We start from the raw sequence: 18,324 nt of genomic DNA, 5'->3' as shown, positions 1-18,324 counted from the left end.
TTAATGTCAATGAGCCATAGAGCTAATTAAATATATCTCATGAGAGGTTTTTTTTTTGTGTGCTTCCCATGTATTTCTCTCCGCTGTGACAGGAAAGGTATTTTGTTTGAATGCCTTTTATAGAAACTCGTATGTTTAATGTAGCCTTTTAATGCTGTGACAAGCAAAACTGTTTTGCTATATTTAGAAGAAAAAAAACTTAATTTAAATTATCATTAGTGCTATCTCACATTTATGCTTTAAAAAATGTATTGTAAGTTAACTGACATGATTAGCAATACATTGTCTTACCTATTTTTTTCCCATTTAATAGTCATTAGGCTGAGATTACTGCTAGTATTTCAGTGACAGTACAGTGCTTTCGCCTACAGTGGGATGCCTTTCTTGGCAGCTTTCCTTTTAATATAAACCCAGATTCACTAAACTTTCAGAGTTAAAATGAGTGGTTACTCAGATTTGACTCCAGTTACAACTGTTTTACTCATAGTTTTTCTTTTTATATCTATTTATATCTGCACCTTATTTTTATTTTTTATTTTTTATATGTAAATACATGCTGCTGTTTTTATCCTGCACTACAACGAGCCAAATGCAACGAAATTTCGTTCTTATCTGCACTGTAAAGTACAAGTTTGAATGACAATAAAGAAAGTCTAAGTCTAAGTCTAAGTCTAAGTCTAAGTCTTATCAAAATAACCCTTGGATTTATTAAGTAGCCTATAGTCTAGAAGCTTCAATTTTAGGCTATTTCTGTTTTATTCGTAGTAGAATCATTAGGCTATGTGTATTGTATTATTTACTAAATGAATAAAAATGTACAATTTTTAATAAACCTACGTTTAATTTAGTTTTTTAAATGTTAAATCAAGGCTACTTGCTCTACAGATTGGTTTCTTAAAATGTGAGGCAGAAAAGAGACTTTTAGTGCAGTTTGAAAAAAGCCCATCATCAAGTCAATACCGAAAACTTAGGCTGTAAAACAGGATCTTGCATAAAGGGCCTTATCATGTCTGCTGATGGAGCTACATTTTACATATCTATCTAATTTTACGCTTGACAAAGCTTTATTCTTAGTGCATAAACCACTGAAGACCTTTTTGACATCTTCCGTCGTTTGCGCGCTACCATGTTGGTAGGAGGCGGTACCTTTGTTTTGATAGGACGTTGCTAAGATATATCCAAGATCGACTGTGTTCCGGTTTCCGGTTCATTCCGCTGTTCGCAGAAGTTGCTAGTCACAGGAGCCACAATGGCGTTTGTAGTGTCCTTCAGATAGGGCTGTGGATGATATTAAATCCACTAGCATCGCCCTAAATATAGGCCTGGTTGACTCCCAGAGCCATTGATAATAAACTGGAACATCTACTGCACACGAAAATACTATGATTTCTTATCAATATTGAATTTATAGGGGATAAAACTAACATTAAAGGGAATATGTAAACAGTACCAACCGGGTCAAGTTTTCATTTTGTTCCGACAAACGAGCGTCTTTAAATTAAGGCATTTGCTTGTTTCTAAATGCTTAGACGGTAATTTGGTGGAATAAAAAACACCTTTACTTTACTTGGCACCGGACAAGGATACCTTTTCACAAAAAGGGGACTTTTTCTTTTTCTTTTCCACGAATCAGCTTCGCTAGCCCGCCAAGCATTAGCTAGAAGTGCTAGCTAAACTGAGACGCTGACGACACCACAATGCTCCGATGTTTTGTTTGGATCTTGTTTTTTTTTTTTTTAATTCACTGACTATTTCGAAGTAACATACCAAACAGCGCCGGGAAACCACTTTGGCATTTTTCCTTCTTCTTTGATGAGATAGATTGGCGAGATCTCAGTGGAATGAATTGGCACTGAGGAGGACTGGACGTGAGCGGCCTAGTTAGGTTCATTTTGTGTGTTTATCTTGCCCTGTTTTCTGCTTGGTTACTGCTTTTTGCTTCTTTTTTTTTGGCACTTTTGGGGAAAAAAGCTACTGTTTTCTTGTTAATGAATTTCCTGGACCACCGAGGCCCAGTCGCAGCAGAGGCAACGACGCTGGCGTGAAGGGATGCCTGGGTCGGACCGACACCATGGGACCAAGAGGAAGCCAGAATCTAGCAACAGCAGCGTGCCTCACCAGACTCATACCTCTGTGGGAGAAAAGGCGAGCAAAGACGGCAAGGTGCAGTTAAAATCTTCAATGTCCTCTTCCTCTGCTAAACGTAAGCGGCATAAATCAAATAAACATAATAAGGAATCCTTGACGACATCAGGTAGAGAATATTTTACCCTCGGCGACACGGCGCCACCTGGTGTCAACACCGTGAAGCCTCTGGTGGAGTACGACGACATCAGTTCCGACTCGGACACTTTCTCGGACCCGCCGTCCTCCAGGCCTCCCGAGAGGGGGAGTGGGTATCGACTGGAGCCCTCACCCGACTATGGCAAGGACGATATCGGCAAAGAAGCCGATGTTAGAGAGAGCAGGGCGCACAGACAGTCCCGGAAAAAGCCCAAGGACCCAAACAAAGTTAGAGACCCTGGAAATGGAGAAGGTGGATGCAAGAAGAAGAGCAGCAAAGACCGCGAGAAAGGCGGTTCTGGAAAGAGCAAGGAGAAGGCCGGCTCGTCGGTTCCGCCAGCCAAACGCCAGGTGCAGCCAGATGGTGAAGCTAAACGCGCCGAGCTGATGCTCTCCTCGCAGCTCCAGCCTGGAGCCAGTGTCGGGAGCACCACTTCCTCCACGTCTTCATCTCGCAGCAAGGAGAGCAGCCGCTCAGGGAAGTCTCGCAAAGACAAGCAGCAGCGCAGAGAAAGTCGAGGGGAGGGCAACCGAAGCTCCTCTCAGAAGAGCCGCGCGGACGGGAGCCACCGCAAGTCCTCGAAGAGCCACAAGTCGAGCCCCAAAGGCAAGTCCTCGAGTAGGGGTAGCCCTCGCAGGAAGGGCACCACCAGCTCTGCTCTCTCGCCCAGTCCCAGAAGAGGGGCTGGCAGCGAGAGTCCACAGGCCAGTGGGTATGGGCAGCAGGGGGATGACAGCTACTCCAGGCGGAGGGCGGCCCAAAGTCCCAGTCCCTACAGGGATACGTCTCGCCGCAGCAGGCAAAGATCAGACAGCCCCTATGGCAGCAGACACAGGTCCTCCAGCTATGAGAGGGACAGCAGCCCTTACTCAAGGAGACGCTCCATCAGCCCCTATGGTACGCGCAGGTCCTCCAGCACCAGCCCCATGTCAAGGTGAGTGTCTGCAACATTTGTTTTTGGAATATGTTTGAAAAGTTGTAGTTTATACCCACACTCTGACTCATACATGTTTAGAGGAGGGATGTAGAATGACGAAGGCCAATATAAATGTTGAATGAGACCTGATAACAGTTTGCTTATCAAGCTATACTTGGTAGTGTTTGCATTGCTATTGGTAAAACTAATCCGGAGCAGCCTGCAACAGAAGCTTTAAGACAGGTAGACCTGTTGAACTTGTTCAGACAGTCTCCCTCCAGCAGTATATTGACTTTTAAGGGCAGGAAATAGATGTTATTTATGTTGACGGTTTCCCTACATGACATAGAACAAAGCCCAGGGGTCGAGAACGGTTATGGATAGTTTGGCTCCAGTTAGGAGGTTTTGCTTTTTGATTATCATGTTTCAGTCAGTAGATAAAAGCTACTTAAAAAGAAATACAGATTCAGGGGAACAGTTTGTAGCATCTGGTGGTGACAAGGCTATAGTTTTATACATACTGGTACTAGTTATATTTTCCAGATTTCTCTTTTTAAGTTGCATTGAGGAAATAGACCTTGTGAGTGCAAATTCTAACATGCAGTCAACAGATTTTTTTTTATTTTAACAGGAGACGTAGTAAGGCATTTTGCAGCCAGAACAGGTCTCCAAACTTTTGCAATTATTTGAAATGTATTAATCTTGTCTTTATCGTATTTATTTTTTAGGAAAACAAGAGCCTATATCTGTGACTGGAATGGAGTAGAAGTAAATTTAAATACCACGCTACAGACAAGGAGCAATTAGTGTTACTGCGAAGTGAATAACCGTTTTGGATCAAGTCTGTCACTCAGATTTGAGAGCAACAGTTTGACTTTTTGTCTTCATGTTTTGATGATGTTAAACGTACCTCACTACTATCCTTTTTTTTTGCAGGGTCAGGTTGTTGTTTCAGCATACTATGCACCCTGTTCCTTTTTTGAACCTTTGTCTCTGACTTCAGAAAGAAACTTCTAAGTTTATATTGTTCATGCCCTTACAAAATAATATATCCGTTTTACATCTTCTTTTTTTTTTACTAGACGCTCAGGCCGCTCCAGAAGTCGCTCGCCTCTGCACTACTCCTCTTCTCGTCGCTCCTCCTCTCGTTCCAGAGGCAAGCGGCACACTTCCTCTGTTGGAGTGGGGGGCAGCTCCCATAGCAGTCGGCCAACAAGCCGCTCCCCTCCCTCTTCTCGCCTGCCACTAAACTCTAGTCTAGGAGCAGAGCTGACCCGAAGAAAGAAGGAACGCCAGGCTGCTGAGGCTGCAGCTCGTGCCAGTGGCGGTGCTTCGCCTCTTCCCCCAGCCCGTAAACCTGCAGGCTCTTCCTTGTCACGGCCCACCAAAGCCGAGACTCCACAACCAGAAAAGGAGGCGGCATCAGTAAATGAACACCCTCGGCCGCCTCCTGCACCATTACCCCAGGTGGATCCTAGTGGTGAAGATCAGACTACTGCCCTTCTACCTTCCTCTGCCACCTCCTCTCCTGCACCCCCGCCTCCTCAGCCCTCTCCCCCTGTTCCAGCTACACAGGTTCCACCCATACCACCTCAGGCAGAAACAAGTATTCAGCCTCCTACACCCTCAACCACATCACAGGCCAAATCTCCAGCTCCACTCCCTACACGCAGCCCCATCCGCCCGACAGCGCTCCACAAGACGTCGACTCTGCCTCCCCTGCCTTTACCACCTGCACTGCTGGGGAACACTCAGGGCAGGTGAGATCCCTCAAGGGGGGAAATAAACATGGAGTATACATGACACTGCAGATTAAATGCAGGTCTATCTTTTGCGTGTGATATTTCCTCTGCTAACAAAACAACTTATATTTGAAATGTCCAGACAGTACATAGTTAGAATACACCCTTCAAAGCGTCAACCAGCACACCTTGCTGAAGCTACAGTTTTGACCCGTTCTGGTAGCAATTTGGTTAAGTTTGCCCTCATACCAGTATTAAGATGGGGTAACCAACTTTTCCTCATGCGAGTTAATGTTGTCAGTCTTGATATTAATGCTATTTGCATATAGTCTCTTAATTAAAGATTAACCATCCAGCCTGGGAAAAATGGGGTTGTTTGGGGTACACAATTAAAGAGTGAACATTTTGATGCACATAACTAACCCATGCTGGTCTCTTTTTTTTATTTTTATGTTATTAATGATATGTATTTTGCCTCTTCAGTCCAAAGAAGTCCACCTCAACTCAGAAGCTACCTAGGAAGGAGAAGGAGTCTCGCAGTCGGCCATCAATCACTGATCTTCCTTTACCCCCCACTCTGCTTGGAGGAGATGCCTCCCCTCCACAGTCCCCTATCCGCCAGGCTCCACTGCTACCCCAGACAGCCCTAAAGAAGCGACCAAAGTCAGTTTACTGTATCATTCTCTGAGGTCAAGTCTTCCTTATTTTTTAAACCCACTTGTCTAATCTGTTTCTTTTTTTTTTTTTGATGCTTCACAGGATTTGCTGCCCACGATATGGTGAGCGCAAACACACCCAGAGTGACTGGGGCAAGCGCTGTGTCGATAAATTTGACATTATTGGCATCATAGGGGAAGGAACCTACGGCCAAGTGTACAAGGCCAAGGACAAAGACACTGGTAAGTGATTTCCATCATGGTGGTTCTTACATGTTTGATGTTAAACAAGCAAAGACTGAATCCTTGTTCTAACTGGTTCTTTATATAATGTCCCAGGTGAGCTTGTGGCTCTGAAGAAAGTGCGTTTGGACAATGAAAAGGAGGGTTTTCCTATCACAGCTATTCGCGAGATCAAGATCTTGCGGCAGCTCAAACACCGCAGTGTTGTTAACATGAAGGAGATTGTCACTGACAAGCAGGATGCCCTCGACTTTAAAAAGGACAAAGGTAAGAGAGTTTGAAATGATCTGCCAGGGCTGGGTAGTCCGTGTGGGAACACGGATAGCATTTACTCAGATCGGTCTGTATGCAGACCGGATCAAAAACCCTGTATCGAAATGGTCCAAGTACGTGTACCCTTACACCCCTAGTATTTATGAGTTTAACATGTGGAAAAATACGATGTAATGTAAAATGTTTGACAGCACCTTAAAATGTGAAAAAGATATTTGTAATACATATTGATACTCGATCCATTTAAAGCACCATTTAAACTTAGAAAATCAGGAAATGTACAGTTTTTTTCTTTCAGCTCAGAATAATATGTAACAAATGATTTAAGACAAGAAAGGCCACAAAAACGTCAACAGCTCTTAAAGTTAGTGTTTGAATAGGCAACAAATGAAGTCACTGTGATGACTCTCTTTAGCAGCCTGTCCTCAAAGTTTCAACCCACCGAGGAAGTGACTGTGTAGGAGTGTAACTTCGTCATGATTTACACTTTAAGACCTAAAAAACTACATCACTGCACTGCCTGTAGCTGGTTCTGAGGAGTCACAAAGCACAGTAGCACAACTATACATGTTCTGATTATGTACACAGGCACAGCAGATACACTGTCACATGCCAAGTGTATGACTGTGATTTTGATTGAGTATATTTTGTCTGTTTTAAGGTGCCTTTTACCTGGTGTTTGAGTACATGGACCACGACTTGATGGGCCTTCTGGAGTCCGGTCTGGTCCAGTTCTCCCAAGAGCACATCCGCAGCTTTATGCGCCAGCTGATGGAGGGCCTGGACTACTGTCACAAGAACAACTTCCTTCACAGAGACATTAAATGCTCCAACATACTGCTCAACAACAGGTAAGACACTGAGTCAATGGATACCAGAAGTGAAGTATTGTAGTGTCCTTGATGTGGACAGTCTGTTCAGTTCATTTCCAGTTTCAGCTTTATTATCAGGGATGAGATTCTCAAGAATTTTTTTCAGAATTTCATCCTGAAAAATTGACCCACGAGTGTCTAATTTTCCACGAAGGTGTTTACCATGTGTTTCCCACACAAAGACGATACCCACCCTGGCCGCCCAAGTATATTTCCGACCTTTTTTAATTTAATTTTTCATATATTCATAAAATTGCTGCACGCACGAGAGAGAGAGCGGGGGTAGAGAGAGAGAGAGAGAGTGAGAGACTGCAGGCAAGCGAGGACCTCTCTGCTTCATGTAACATAAAACCTCCCATTTAAAAAAAAAAAAAAATTTTTTTTTTTATTAAAAAAAATTATAATATATACACAGCAAAGCCAAGAGAGCAGACTTTAATCAGCTTCAGCTTTAGAGAGAGAGAGAAGGTCCACTGTCCGTACACCCCTCTTCTAAATGCATTTATTACACCCTGGCAATAAATGCATATTTTTAATGTACAGTTGCTTGCTACTGATTCTGTGTTGAACTGCGTGGATAAATTGAGCATTTTAAAGTTGTTTATTGGAAAAACTATTTGAATTTAGAGGGAAACCTAATATTGAAATGTAACCTTAGATAAGAGTAAAAAAAGTATGTTGATCCCCCCCTCGCGAACTCCACGGCCCAGGTATCGTGTCGTTCTGTGGGAAACACTGATATTACCTTCTTTTTTTTCTTCTTTTTTTTTTAACCAGTGTACAAACGCTCAGATCCATAAATGAGTTTATGGTCTGCATGAATACACTCCACAGGTCATCAGAGAGAGTTGTCACGTGTCTGTAAAAGCATAACTTGAGTTGGATGTCTCGAGTTAAATATGAACCTTCTAGAGTCGTAGTTTTGATTGTTTTGTGAGACTGGTTGCTGCCAATGTTATTCTGCACTCTCAAAGTTTTGATTAATCTTTATTACCAAGCCGTCTCACATGAGGGTCACCTGCTGGGATGAAGAATCAAGAGGGAAACTTTTCAAATCACCAGTACTGTTGTTTTGGGGAAAATACTGGAAAAACACACTTCTGATGGCGGCTGTCAAAGGAACGACATCATGCAGCCAGAGGGAAAGTTTCCAATGAAACTAAAATAAAAGGCCTCCTCTTCACTGTATCAACATGTGTGATAGAAGTTAATTACATTCTGGGTTTAGTGGTATACAGCTACAGCTATACGATATTCTGCAGGGCTAAAAAAGGGCAGAAAGGCTAAATGTTTAACGTCCACATGTTTAAAAAGTATTTGAATACATTTATCATTGAAGGGAAAATGTGCCAGATGAATACTAAGAGACACCAGACATGTGTGGGACATTACCATGAAATGGTGCAGAAAAGAAACAATAGGTGCTATTCATTTTCTGGGTGAGACCCCCTGAACCCTCTCTTGCTTGACGGTGCCACCTGTTAAAATGGCAACTGTTTCTTGGCATTGACCAACAGGTTGTTGCTGAAGACAAAGAAATATGTTAAATAAATCTAACTTGTAGGAACACAAAATGTTGAACATTTAATACGTGTTTCAACGTTCTGTACATGCCACTTTGTGCATCTGTGGCGTGTGTGTCTGTGTGAGGTGCAGGGGTCTTCCCTGCGTTTGTTTTCCTTGCCAATCACATCCCTCAATAATTATTATTGCCTACTTGTTGACTAGGAAACGGGACAGTTTGTGTTTGTACAGAAATGCAGATGGCTGTTCAACATGTGGCTTGATCTGCTCGAGGTTTCTGCCTCTTAAAGGCAGTTTTTTCTAAATCATGCTAAGTGCTGTGCTCATGGTGGATTAATGTCGAGTCTGTGTAAATAATCTAACAAAAAGTATGGTCTAAACCTGCTCTTTTTGTTAGGTGTCTTGAGATAACATTTGTTATGAATTTGTGCTATACAAATAAAGATTGATTGATCCTTTTTACAAAGTAACATTATTGTTGCATCAACAACATTAGCAGCATCTGTGGACATGCCTGCAGATTACTTTAAACTCAGTTGTAGTTTGTAAAAAGTATAAACTCAAAAGTAGTCTGTTAATGATCAGAATACCGGTGTTTGCTGGTCTGTCAAAAGCTAACCTTGCTTCTTCTGTGCTAATTTAATTGACCTATCCAGCACTGCAGGAGTACAGCAAATTCTCAGAGATAGCTGTTGGGTACAATTCTGCATCAAGTCTACAAACACTACATTGTGCAAAGCAAGCAGAGCTAAAGTTGCTGGAGTGGCTGTAATGCCATTAAGATGAAGAAAATGTGGGACTCTGATGTTGTATGGTGATTTAAGAGCCTCCCTGGGGTTTGTTTCTTCTTTCTGTAGAAAGACTCTGAGTTTGGATTGGGTTACGAAACATGTCCTGACATTTGCTCCATTCGTCAAATTACTTTATTGATTTGACTTTACCTTCTCAAAGTTCAACTTACAGACTAGAAACAATGTTAGACCCGTTAAGATCATGTGACAAAATGTTCTAGTTCACAATAAACTGTGTTCATTCATTTTGTGTCTGAGGCTTAGATAACTAATGTTTTCAGTTATTTGTAGCCTCCAACATAGTAAACTTTCTCATGCTTTGAAGTTTTTTCTTTATCTTGGACTTTTCTTCTTCTTTTACAGAGGTCAGATCAAACTGGCAGACTTTGGTTTGGCCCGTCTTTACAATTCAGAGGAAAGGTAAGCTGAGTGTTCATGTACTTATTTACCTCTTAAATGTTGTAATTTAAAAGGAACCTCATCAGATAACTTCTGTTATTTAAATGAATGTAACACTTGACACAATATGTGAACTTAAAACTACAAAAAAAAACGGCACAATTGAAAACAAAAAACTGCATGTTACTGTTAAAAAAAAAACAACTAAAAGTACACCACCAAATTTAAGGGGTCTACAAATCTAAGCAATAAACCTAATGTTATAAATCTCTCACTGAAAAACATCGCTCACTGTTGTTTTAAATCTATTCATTTACCAGTCAAACCATTTGTATTATAGTAACTCAATCCAAAAAGGACTTTGAGGAAGAAAAAAAAATCATTCAATCTATTTTTTAAGCTTTTATTGAGGACAAGCCAGAGAAAACTAGAAGTTAGACAATCTGAAAGAAAGCTGAATATTTTTTAAATGGATTAAAAAAATAATAAAGCAATGAACCAGGTCTGGACGGGCCTGTGGCACAGACCGTTCCCTGGACCTGAGCCTGCTCTGACTATATACAAGAATGACTGAAGTGAACTACATGACTATACTGGAAAGAACACAAGACAGTATTCTAACTTCCTTAGGGTTTGTTTGTTTGTTTGTTTGTTTGTTTATTTATTTATTTATTTATTCTCCTTATTTACAGAGTACCACCACTGGGTGGCAGTGTCTGTCATATTGTCTTTTCCTCTGAGAGCTCAGATGGTATAAGCAGTAATGTTTTTTTGGGCACTTATGGACCAAGATGCTCCGTCAATGTGAAAAGAGTCTTACCCTTCTCTCTTTTTCCTTGCTTCTAGTCGGCCGTACACTAATAAAGTAATCACACTATGGTACCGCCCCCCTGAACTCCTGCTGGGAGAGGAGCGATACTCTCCAGCCATTGATGTATGGAGCTGTGGGTGAGTATGACACTGTGAAGGGGGCAAAGCTTTTTTCGTTTATTCACACTTAACTGTATTTTTTCATATACACATATTATTCCTACACTTTATAAATAGTCTTGTTTAAGGAATAATTCATCAAATCATTCAACCAACCAGACAAGGCCTGAATTTCAGAGTGGGATTGTGGGAATCGCACAAACTATTCTATTCCCACAATGCAGGATGCAATACAATTCCTCTGCATGTCACACAAACGTTCTCACGGCTGAGTACAGGAAAACCTCTATTGAACTAATAGACAGTCTCCATCTTCTCTGCGCTCCTTGCGCTGGTCTTGCTAATAGCGTCTGACTAACATGTTGTGCATCCTCTACCGTTTGGGTTGCTGAGATAAGTTATATGCCATTAACAAGGCTCGTCCACACGCAGCTCACAACAGAGGGTTATTTTCTTCTGCTGACTATTGTCAAAAGATCACACACAGGTATAGAGACTGGGGAGAAGGTGGAGCAGGATAGAGAAGTGTGTGTGTGTGTGGATAATAGAACTGAAGTGATGCAGGGGAGCAGGTTAAAGTCGTTAATTATACTGTGTTTGAACATAGCATAATTCACTAAATATCCATTATAAATACAGTAATGTAACCACTTTCTTAGATGATTGTTCCCATTCTACGTGATTTGCTGAAAAATAATTTCAGGCCCTGACACTGACCAGTTTTGGATAATGAGAAGAAACCTCTAAGAACATGTTGTTAATTTAAAGAAGACTAAACATTTGGTCTAAAAGCTGAAGATGTCTGTGTGAACAGTTGAGATGTGGTAAATTACCACTTCTTATGGAATCAGCGATATAAAGGTGTGAAAGAGTCTGCCATTACTGTGAGCTGAATGAAGTGGAAAATTAAATTAGTTTGAAGTCATACTGTCACCTGTATGACTAATTTACGAGTTATTAATATTGTTTAAAAAGTTCATGTTCCTGACTTAGACCTGATTCACACAGAAAATCCTCCTCATGGGTTACAGCTCTCCCCTCACAGTGGTTAACTGTTCTGAGGTAGATACTATGTATAGCGGATGTGATTCTTCTGGGTTGTCCCAAGTTAACTCACAAGACGCCATTTTCCCATGACGGTGTTTCTCATGCATAGACTTTATTTGTCATTTACGTATATTGTTATATTTATGACCGCCTAAGTTGCCTTTGACAGTTTTTGATTTAGTCTTTTTATCAATGTATTAATGTCTAATGCTCATCTGTTCTAGCTATCATTGAACACTTATGCCAAGGTGCTCTTTTTGTTCATATGCGCTTATTTATCTTGATATATGATGAGGTAATCCATGGGTGCTAATTTCAGAAATGACTTTGTTTTCTTTTCAAAACAAGCGGCATTGATTGGTCACTGATAGAGATTATGAACTACCCTCACAATTTCATTCAAGTTTGTGTAAACTTTAATATCTTCTTATTACCTCTACTAATCTCTCTATTGTCCTTCTTTTCTCAGTTGTATTCTAGGAGAGCTTTTTACCAAGAGGCCCATCTTCCAGGCCAACCAGGAGCTTCTGCAGCTGGAACTCATCAGGTAGTTTTTCCCCTTTCCTGACCTAAAACACAGCACTTAATACCTCTTCACACCACAATATCTCTGTTTCTTCATTACTGACTCATCCTTCTTTGTCTCTCCTCTCAGTCGTCTGTGTGGGAGTCCTTGCCCTGCAGTCTGGCCTGACGTCATTAAACTCCCCCTCTTCAACACCATGAAACCCAAGAAGCAGTACAGAAGGCGACTGAGGGAGGAGTTTGCAGTGTATGCAGACATTTTGCGTTGCCCTTATTCAGCTGTGATTAAAGGCTCACCTGTTTCAACTGCTGAATAATATCTCCTGTTCTCTGCAGTTTACCGACTCCTGCCCTGGAATTGCTCGACCAAATGTTGACCCTGGACCCTGCACGGCGCTGCACAGCAGAGCAGGCCCTCAGCTGTGACTTCCTGTGTGATATTGAGCCCAGCAGGATGCCGCCCCCTGAGTAAGTAGACCCATGGCTACGTGATGGGAGATATAACCCCGGTGTTTAAAATGTTGCGGTCGATGTATTCTGCTCTTTCTCGGTTTTTAAAGTTACTATCAAGCCTCTCCACCCGAAGCTCACCTGTTGTGATAACCAAATTTATAGGGATTACGCTAAACGACGTTACACGTTGTGTGCAGCAGCAGGCAGCTGAGAGTGAGTAACCATGGTGACTGTCTGTCTATCAATCAACGATGTCCCGCCCCCTCTGTGAATTAAACTCTTCTGTCAGTAAAACTTACTTTGATCATGTCACAGAATGAACACATTCTGTATTTTGTTTGATTATATATAAACTAAACTGAAGTTAGTAAAAACAGGCTGCAGAGCCTGTATGAAACTACAGCTGTAGGAACTCTGCAGAGCTAAAATAGAACAGAAACATAAGAACTTGAAGTCTACATGTTTTTAAATGACTGCGTGAAAATGTTCCTGATGAACATAGAAAGAGGACACATAACTAAATCATAATTTCAAAGTGGTGAGGAAAACCTTCAAATTGTGCATAAATATTGATCAAATCGAGGGAAAGACATTTCTGTTGCTAAAGATGTTCTGGGTGGGAGACCTCCAGACCTCCTACAAAGATGTTTCTCAAATAGACTAAACTAGTTAGCACAGTTTTTGTGCATTTTAAAACATTATATAGGGAAATAAGTTTGGTTGAACAGGTCAGTAACTTCCAAAAAAAAATGGTGACATATTTTTTCCGTATCGCCCACCTCTAGTATGAGATAAATGTAATAGTTTTTACTTCTCGATGTGAGATAAGTGGTCAAATATCTTTAACACTCTTGGAATACTTATTACTTTCTCCCTTATACATTCCATTGTACATCCTATTTGAAGGATTGGTGTTTTGGAAACATTGTGGTTTTGCTAGACATTTGTATTCAAATTATTTTTTCCCAGTCTTCCTCACCACCAAGACTGCCATGAGCTATGGAGTAAGAAGAGGCGGCGAGCTCGTCAGAGCGCCCTGCCTGGTGATGTGCCTGTGCCCAAAGTGCCCCGTAAGGATGTGACAGGAACCTCCAGTGGAGAGAACAGCCGGGCCCAAGCCAGCCCAGCCGGAGCCCCTCCCCCTCCACAAGGAAAGCCACCAACAACAGCAAACCTAGATCGTGAGCTGTCAGGTAACAGCTGCCCCTCACAAGCATTTAGCAGAAAGTCATTTGAGCATCAGAAATGTTTAAAATGTTTCACTGTTGGGCGTGAACATGAATATGTGTGTTCAGGTCTTGGTGCTGCTGCAGAACAGTTGAACCAGACAGAGCTGGCGGTGCTGCTGAACCTCCTCCAGGGACAGACAGACCTTAGCCTGCCTCAAGTGGCCCAGCTCCTCAACCTCTCCAACCCAGAGACCCTCAGCCAGTCTCTGTCGGCCCTGAGTGAGGCTTCCGACCACCAGGGGGCTCCAGAGGACCAGGCTACTGCTAGATCCCAGCCCCCAGAACCACCCCCCGAACCACAAGAACTCTCACCGACATCTGCAGACCCACCACTGAGCCAGGAAGACCAGGCCAACCTGTTGGCTCTAATTTTAGGTCACATCATTAAGCCTCAAAGCGAGGAGCAAAGCGATGAGAGCAATGGCGTCCAATCAGAGGAGGCACTTACACACGATTCATCCGCCTCCACTACTGATCGCAAGGGCAAGTCTGGGTTTAGTCTATAGTGGGTGGGGAAAAAAACAGAAACCGGTTTTGATGGAAATAAGAGGGGGCTACAAGGTTGCAGTGTGCAGGGCAGAGAACAAACAGAAGCTGACTGAGTTTGCTACTCAAAATTCCTGTGTCGAAATAAATACACTTAATACCACCTTGCGATATCTACAAAAGTATCAATTAACAAAGTTAATTTGGCTATTAGACTGTATCATGCATCCCCAGTCTTTTTCCTTTGTCCCTGACATTCCATAAACAGTCATTGTTTTTCCACTCACACCCTTATTACCACCTCACATATGGAAGAATGCACAAACAAAAACCTTGCAGAATGTCAAGTATTTGTGACCCTTGTAATCGGGCAAAGGTTCGGTGCACACGGACATCTTTCACTGTGTACTTGATGAACCAGAAGAAGGGCTGGTGTTCTTCATTGGAGCGGAGAGAAAGGTTCACACTGTAATATTCCCTTCCACGTTTGTCCCTCTTCCTTCCCTCTGTCTTGAGTCTTGGTTTCTATATCTGTTCCATCTCCACACATGTTTTTCATCTTTATTTTCATCATAAAGCAGGTGTCATGGATTCTTCACAGGAAGCAGTGTTGCTTTAAACAGTCTGTAATGTCAGCATTTTTATGAAGAAAGTCTAATAAATTATCAAGTGAAAATAAATGTATTGAATCTTTAGACCTCACCTGCATGTGTTTCTTTTAACTTTGTTTTGTCACACGTTTTCGTTTGGTTTTTAACTGTTAACTCTGACACGGATATTAGTTCAAAGATGTGATTAGCAAGTTCAATAAAACTGTTGACTTTGCTGCTGACACTGGAATGGTAACAGTCATGTTTTCTTGTTATTTCTTCTGTCAGGCGTCTGAAACTCTTACAGCCGCGGTTTCCCTCGCACTGCTGTAGATGGAATTCTCCTACACGAGTCATGTTTTCTGTTTACCCAGATAAACATTCCCCTCCTAATGTTTTCTCACTTAGTGTCAGACAGTTATTTGGAGGAAAACAAACCCAGCTGAATCTGTTTTGCATACAATAATACTACTACATCATTTGTGTAAGCGAGTCCTGCACACAGTGAAAAACACATGAGCTAATGCTGTCATGAATAAAGAATATCCAACAGTGATGACCGGTCACTTTAAAGTAAAAGCCTTTCTGTTTTCATCATAGATGTTTAACTTTGCCTGACTAAGTGCATTGTTTAAGGCTTTTCAAAGGCTAGGCGTATTTTTGTTATAACGTCTGACTTAGAATTTCCTGTTCCATATCAATGCTATGACCACATTGACAAAGTTAACTTGTACTGAAACACACTTCTCTTTAGAGTACTCTGCCACCCTCTTGTGGTGAAGGTAGGGCTGTCATTGCTTTCTCCATGTCAGGTCATTTGACATAATTGCCCGTTTACTTTCTCTAAATGCGTATTAGATATAGAACATGGCAAATCAGTTTTAAGGTCGTTGTTTATATAATATGATATGATCTGTTTAACATTTCTTGATTGCTTACGTTCTCTCCTCTGTCCTGTTTTGCCCCTCCAGATGTTGCAACATCAAAAAGGAAAGAGTTAAGCGCAAACCTGGTGCCCCTATCTGGTGAGAAGCGTCCCCCCTCACCACCCGGGCCGCCTCCGTCAGCTGCCCTCCTTGGAAATGCGGAGCAGGCTGTGTCTGAATCTCAGCCCAGCCAGGACATCAGCCCTGCGGTGGCAGCTGCCTTGCTGCAGCTCATCTCTCAGCATGACTCCGAAGCAGAGGTCTCTCAGCGCAGCAAGGACCCCTCTCCTGGCGTGGACGCTCCAACCCGGGGACAGCCCCCTCCACCCTGGGTTGCGGACTCGCCACCTAAATCTTCTGCTGCAGCTGAGGCCCCATCAGGGCCCGAGACTGCTGCCCCTGTCGCTTTAGCGCAGTTCCCCAAGGACCAGGACCTTCGCTTTTCTCATGGTGCTGCACATTGACCCTCTGTCCCTTCCATGTGACAGAGCTGGTTTGGTTTAGGTGGCTACAGCAAACCTGGCCTGAGTGGAGATGCAGGAGAAGAACGCAGAGGGACACCCACAGGGTTATGACTCACTGGACCATGAGCAGGTAGCTAAAGTTGATCATGGATCTTGAAAATGAATGTGTGTAAGAAAGAGATTAAAGGCCTTTCCAGGTCATGAACATCACTGCCCACTGTACAAGCTTGTGTCCAATTGGACGGGTTATTTGGACTTTCGGTTGATCTGTTCTTCAAGAGTCCTATTAAGAGTCCTTGCTCTTTAACGTTCGCTTAAGTTCCTGACTTCAATGAAGTTGAGCTTTCAAACCGAGTGCTTTGCTGCTGACACTCATCCAAGAAATCAGCCTTGACTATCCCCCCCCCCCCCAATACATTGATTGTGAGGTCCACTGTAGTGCCCTCTTCTAATAAGGTTTTCAGTGTTTAGGGGAGTACAGTCACTGTCCTCCATGCTCTCATGGAGTGTCGTCTGTGACAGTCTAAAAGTATTTTTGTTAAAGCTAACAGGCTCTGTGTGGGTACATTTGAGGCATTGGTGATACTGAAGAACTTCCCTGCTGGCTAGAGCCCCTATTTTCAGCCTTGTGCCTCCTTCATGACCCCAACAACCCCCCTGAATGAACTCGGCCTGGTGGGGAAATGTGGCTTAAGCGTCTGCTTTGAACGACACACATCAGTGTATGTCTACAGGACTTTTTTTTTTTTTTGGTTTCATCAAAAGGCTCGCTGTCATTAACGCAACTGAACTGCAACGTGTTCTTGATCAAAAAGAAATCCTTATGCAGCACACCTCCTCATCGCAACAAGCTTCAGCTTATAGTGCTCCCCCTTTTTCCTGTCTCCAATATGGAGATCCAATATGTTACGGACTCCGCTATAATACACACACTACTCTGCTATTGAAGAAAAACCGCTAGTAACATGCACTATGAACACCAACAAACCATTTTCAGCTTTTTCCTCGTTAGCTCTGAAAGCCTTGTCGAATATGTCGTCGCCTCCCTGTCAACTTCTGCAGCAAAAGCTTTTTTTTTTTTTTTTTTTTGTGCAGTTTTTTTTCTGATTAAAGAAAATGATTCAAGGGTTAAAAACGATGGTCCATTTCTCAGTTTCCATTTTATTTTGCTTTGGAAAAGGAAATGAGAAGAAAATAGCTTCACTTGTCTGTAAAAAGAAAAAAACAAGTATTTTGTAATATGTGTTTTCTTGGTTCGGTTTATTAAAAGAAGTTATGCGACCAGTTGAAATGTCTCTTCCTCGCGTTGAAAAAACTGCAGCATCGGCTGAGTTTCAATGTTCCTTCCACTTCTCTAAGAAGCTTCACTCTTATCCGGAATCCCATCTTAGTTAGATCACTTCTGCAGGCTACTGTTTGTAGAAAAATTTCAGGCAAAAAAAAAAAACTCTAGTAAAACAAGAAGACCTGAATTCAAAGCAACCAACAACTTAAATAAAAAATAAGATCTCCTGAAATGAGACGTGCATAACTTAAACATGGAAAGCTCTAATAAGGGAAGACACTGTGCAGAGTTGTTTGTAACCAAACAGTATCCAAATTGAATTGTATTACTGGTATTTAAGAAGGTTATAGGTGATCTGCAGTATATCCTCTTTTTCTGTGAACATACATTTAATCTGTCTGCTATCATGGGAACAAATTAAGTTTGACACTTTAAAACAGATAAGTGAGGAAGTTAAGGGGAGTTTTAATTTCCACTGAGAAACAGTAAGTTTGATTCATTAATTGTTTCCTTTGGACTGCCAAATATGTGATGTGTGTCAGAAGTGCTCCTAATGCATCAATCTTTTTAATGTGTAGATCCCTTTACCACTCGGGTTGATCTCTTTATGAAGATCCTGACAGGCAGACAAGGATCATAAACTGCAGATTGGCAGAGGCAGAAGCAGCCAAGCTTCATACAGATTGGCT

At 42.1% G+C, this 18,324-nt stretch overlaps 1 protein-coding gene across 1 annotated transcript; it reads left to right on the top strand.

Moving 5' to 3' along the window:
* Positions 1–1,216: 1,216 nt before the first annotated feature.
* On the top strand, positions 1,217–17,631 carry cdk12 (cyclin dependent kinase 12). The gene is made up of 14 exons (XM_020632579.3): positions 1,217–3,218; positions 4,283–4,960; positions 5,426–5,605; positions 5,702–5,841; positions 5,938–6,108; positions 6,776–6,965; positions 9,665–9,721; positions 10,547–10,648; positions 12,147–12,224; positions 12,333–12,449; positions 12,539–12,670; positions 13,625–13,848; positions 13,951–14,367; positions 15,932–17,631. Exons 1-14 carry the CDS (start codon positions 2,050–2,052, stop codon positions 16,348–16,350), a joined length of 4,074 nt encoding a protein of 1,357 aa, XP_020488235.2. The 5' UTR covers positions 1,217–2,049; the 3' UTR covers positions 16,351–17,631.
* Positions 17,632–18,324: the final 693 nt, after the last annotated feature.

The sequence above is a fragment of the Labrus bergylta genome, chromosome 16, assembly GCF_963930695.1.
Source record: "Labrus bergylta chromosome 16, fLabBer1.1, whole genome shotgun sequence".
In the NCBI taxonomy this organism is placed as follows: Eukaryota; Metazoa; Chordata; class Actinopteri; order Labriformes; family Labridae; genus Labrus; species Labrus bergylta.
This window is presented reverse-complemented; position numbering and strand designations above follow the sequence as displayed.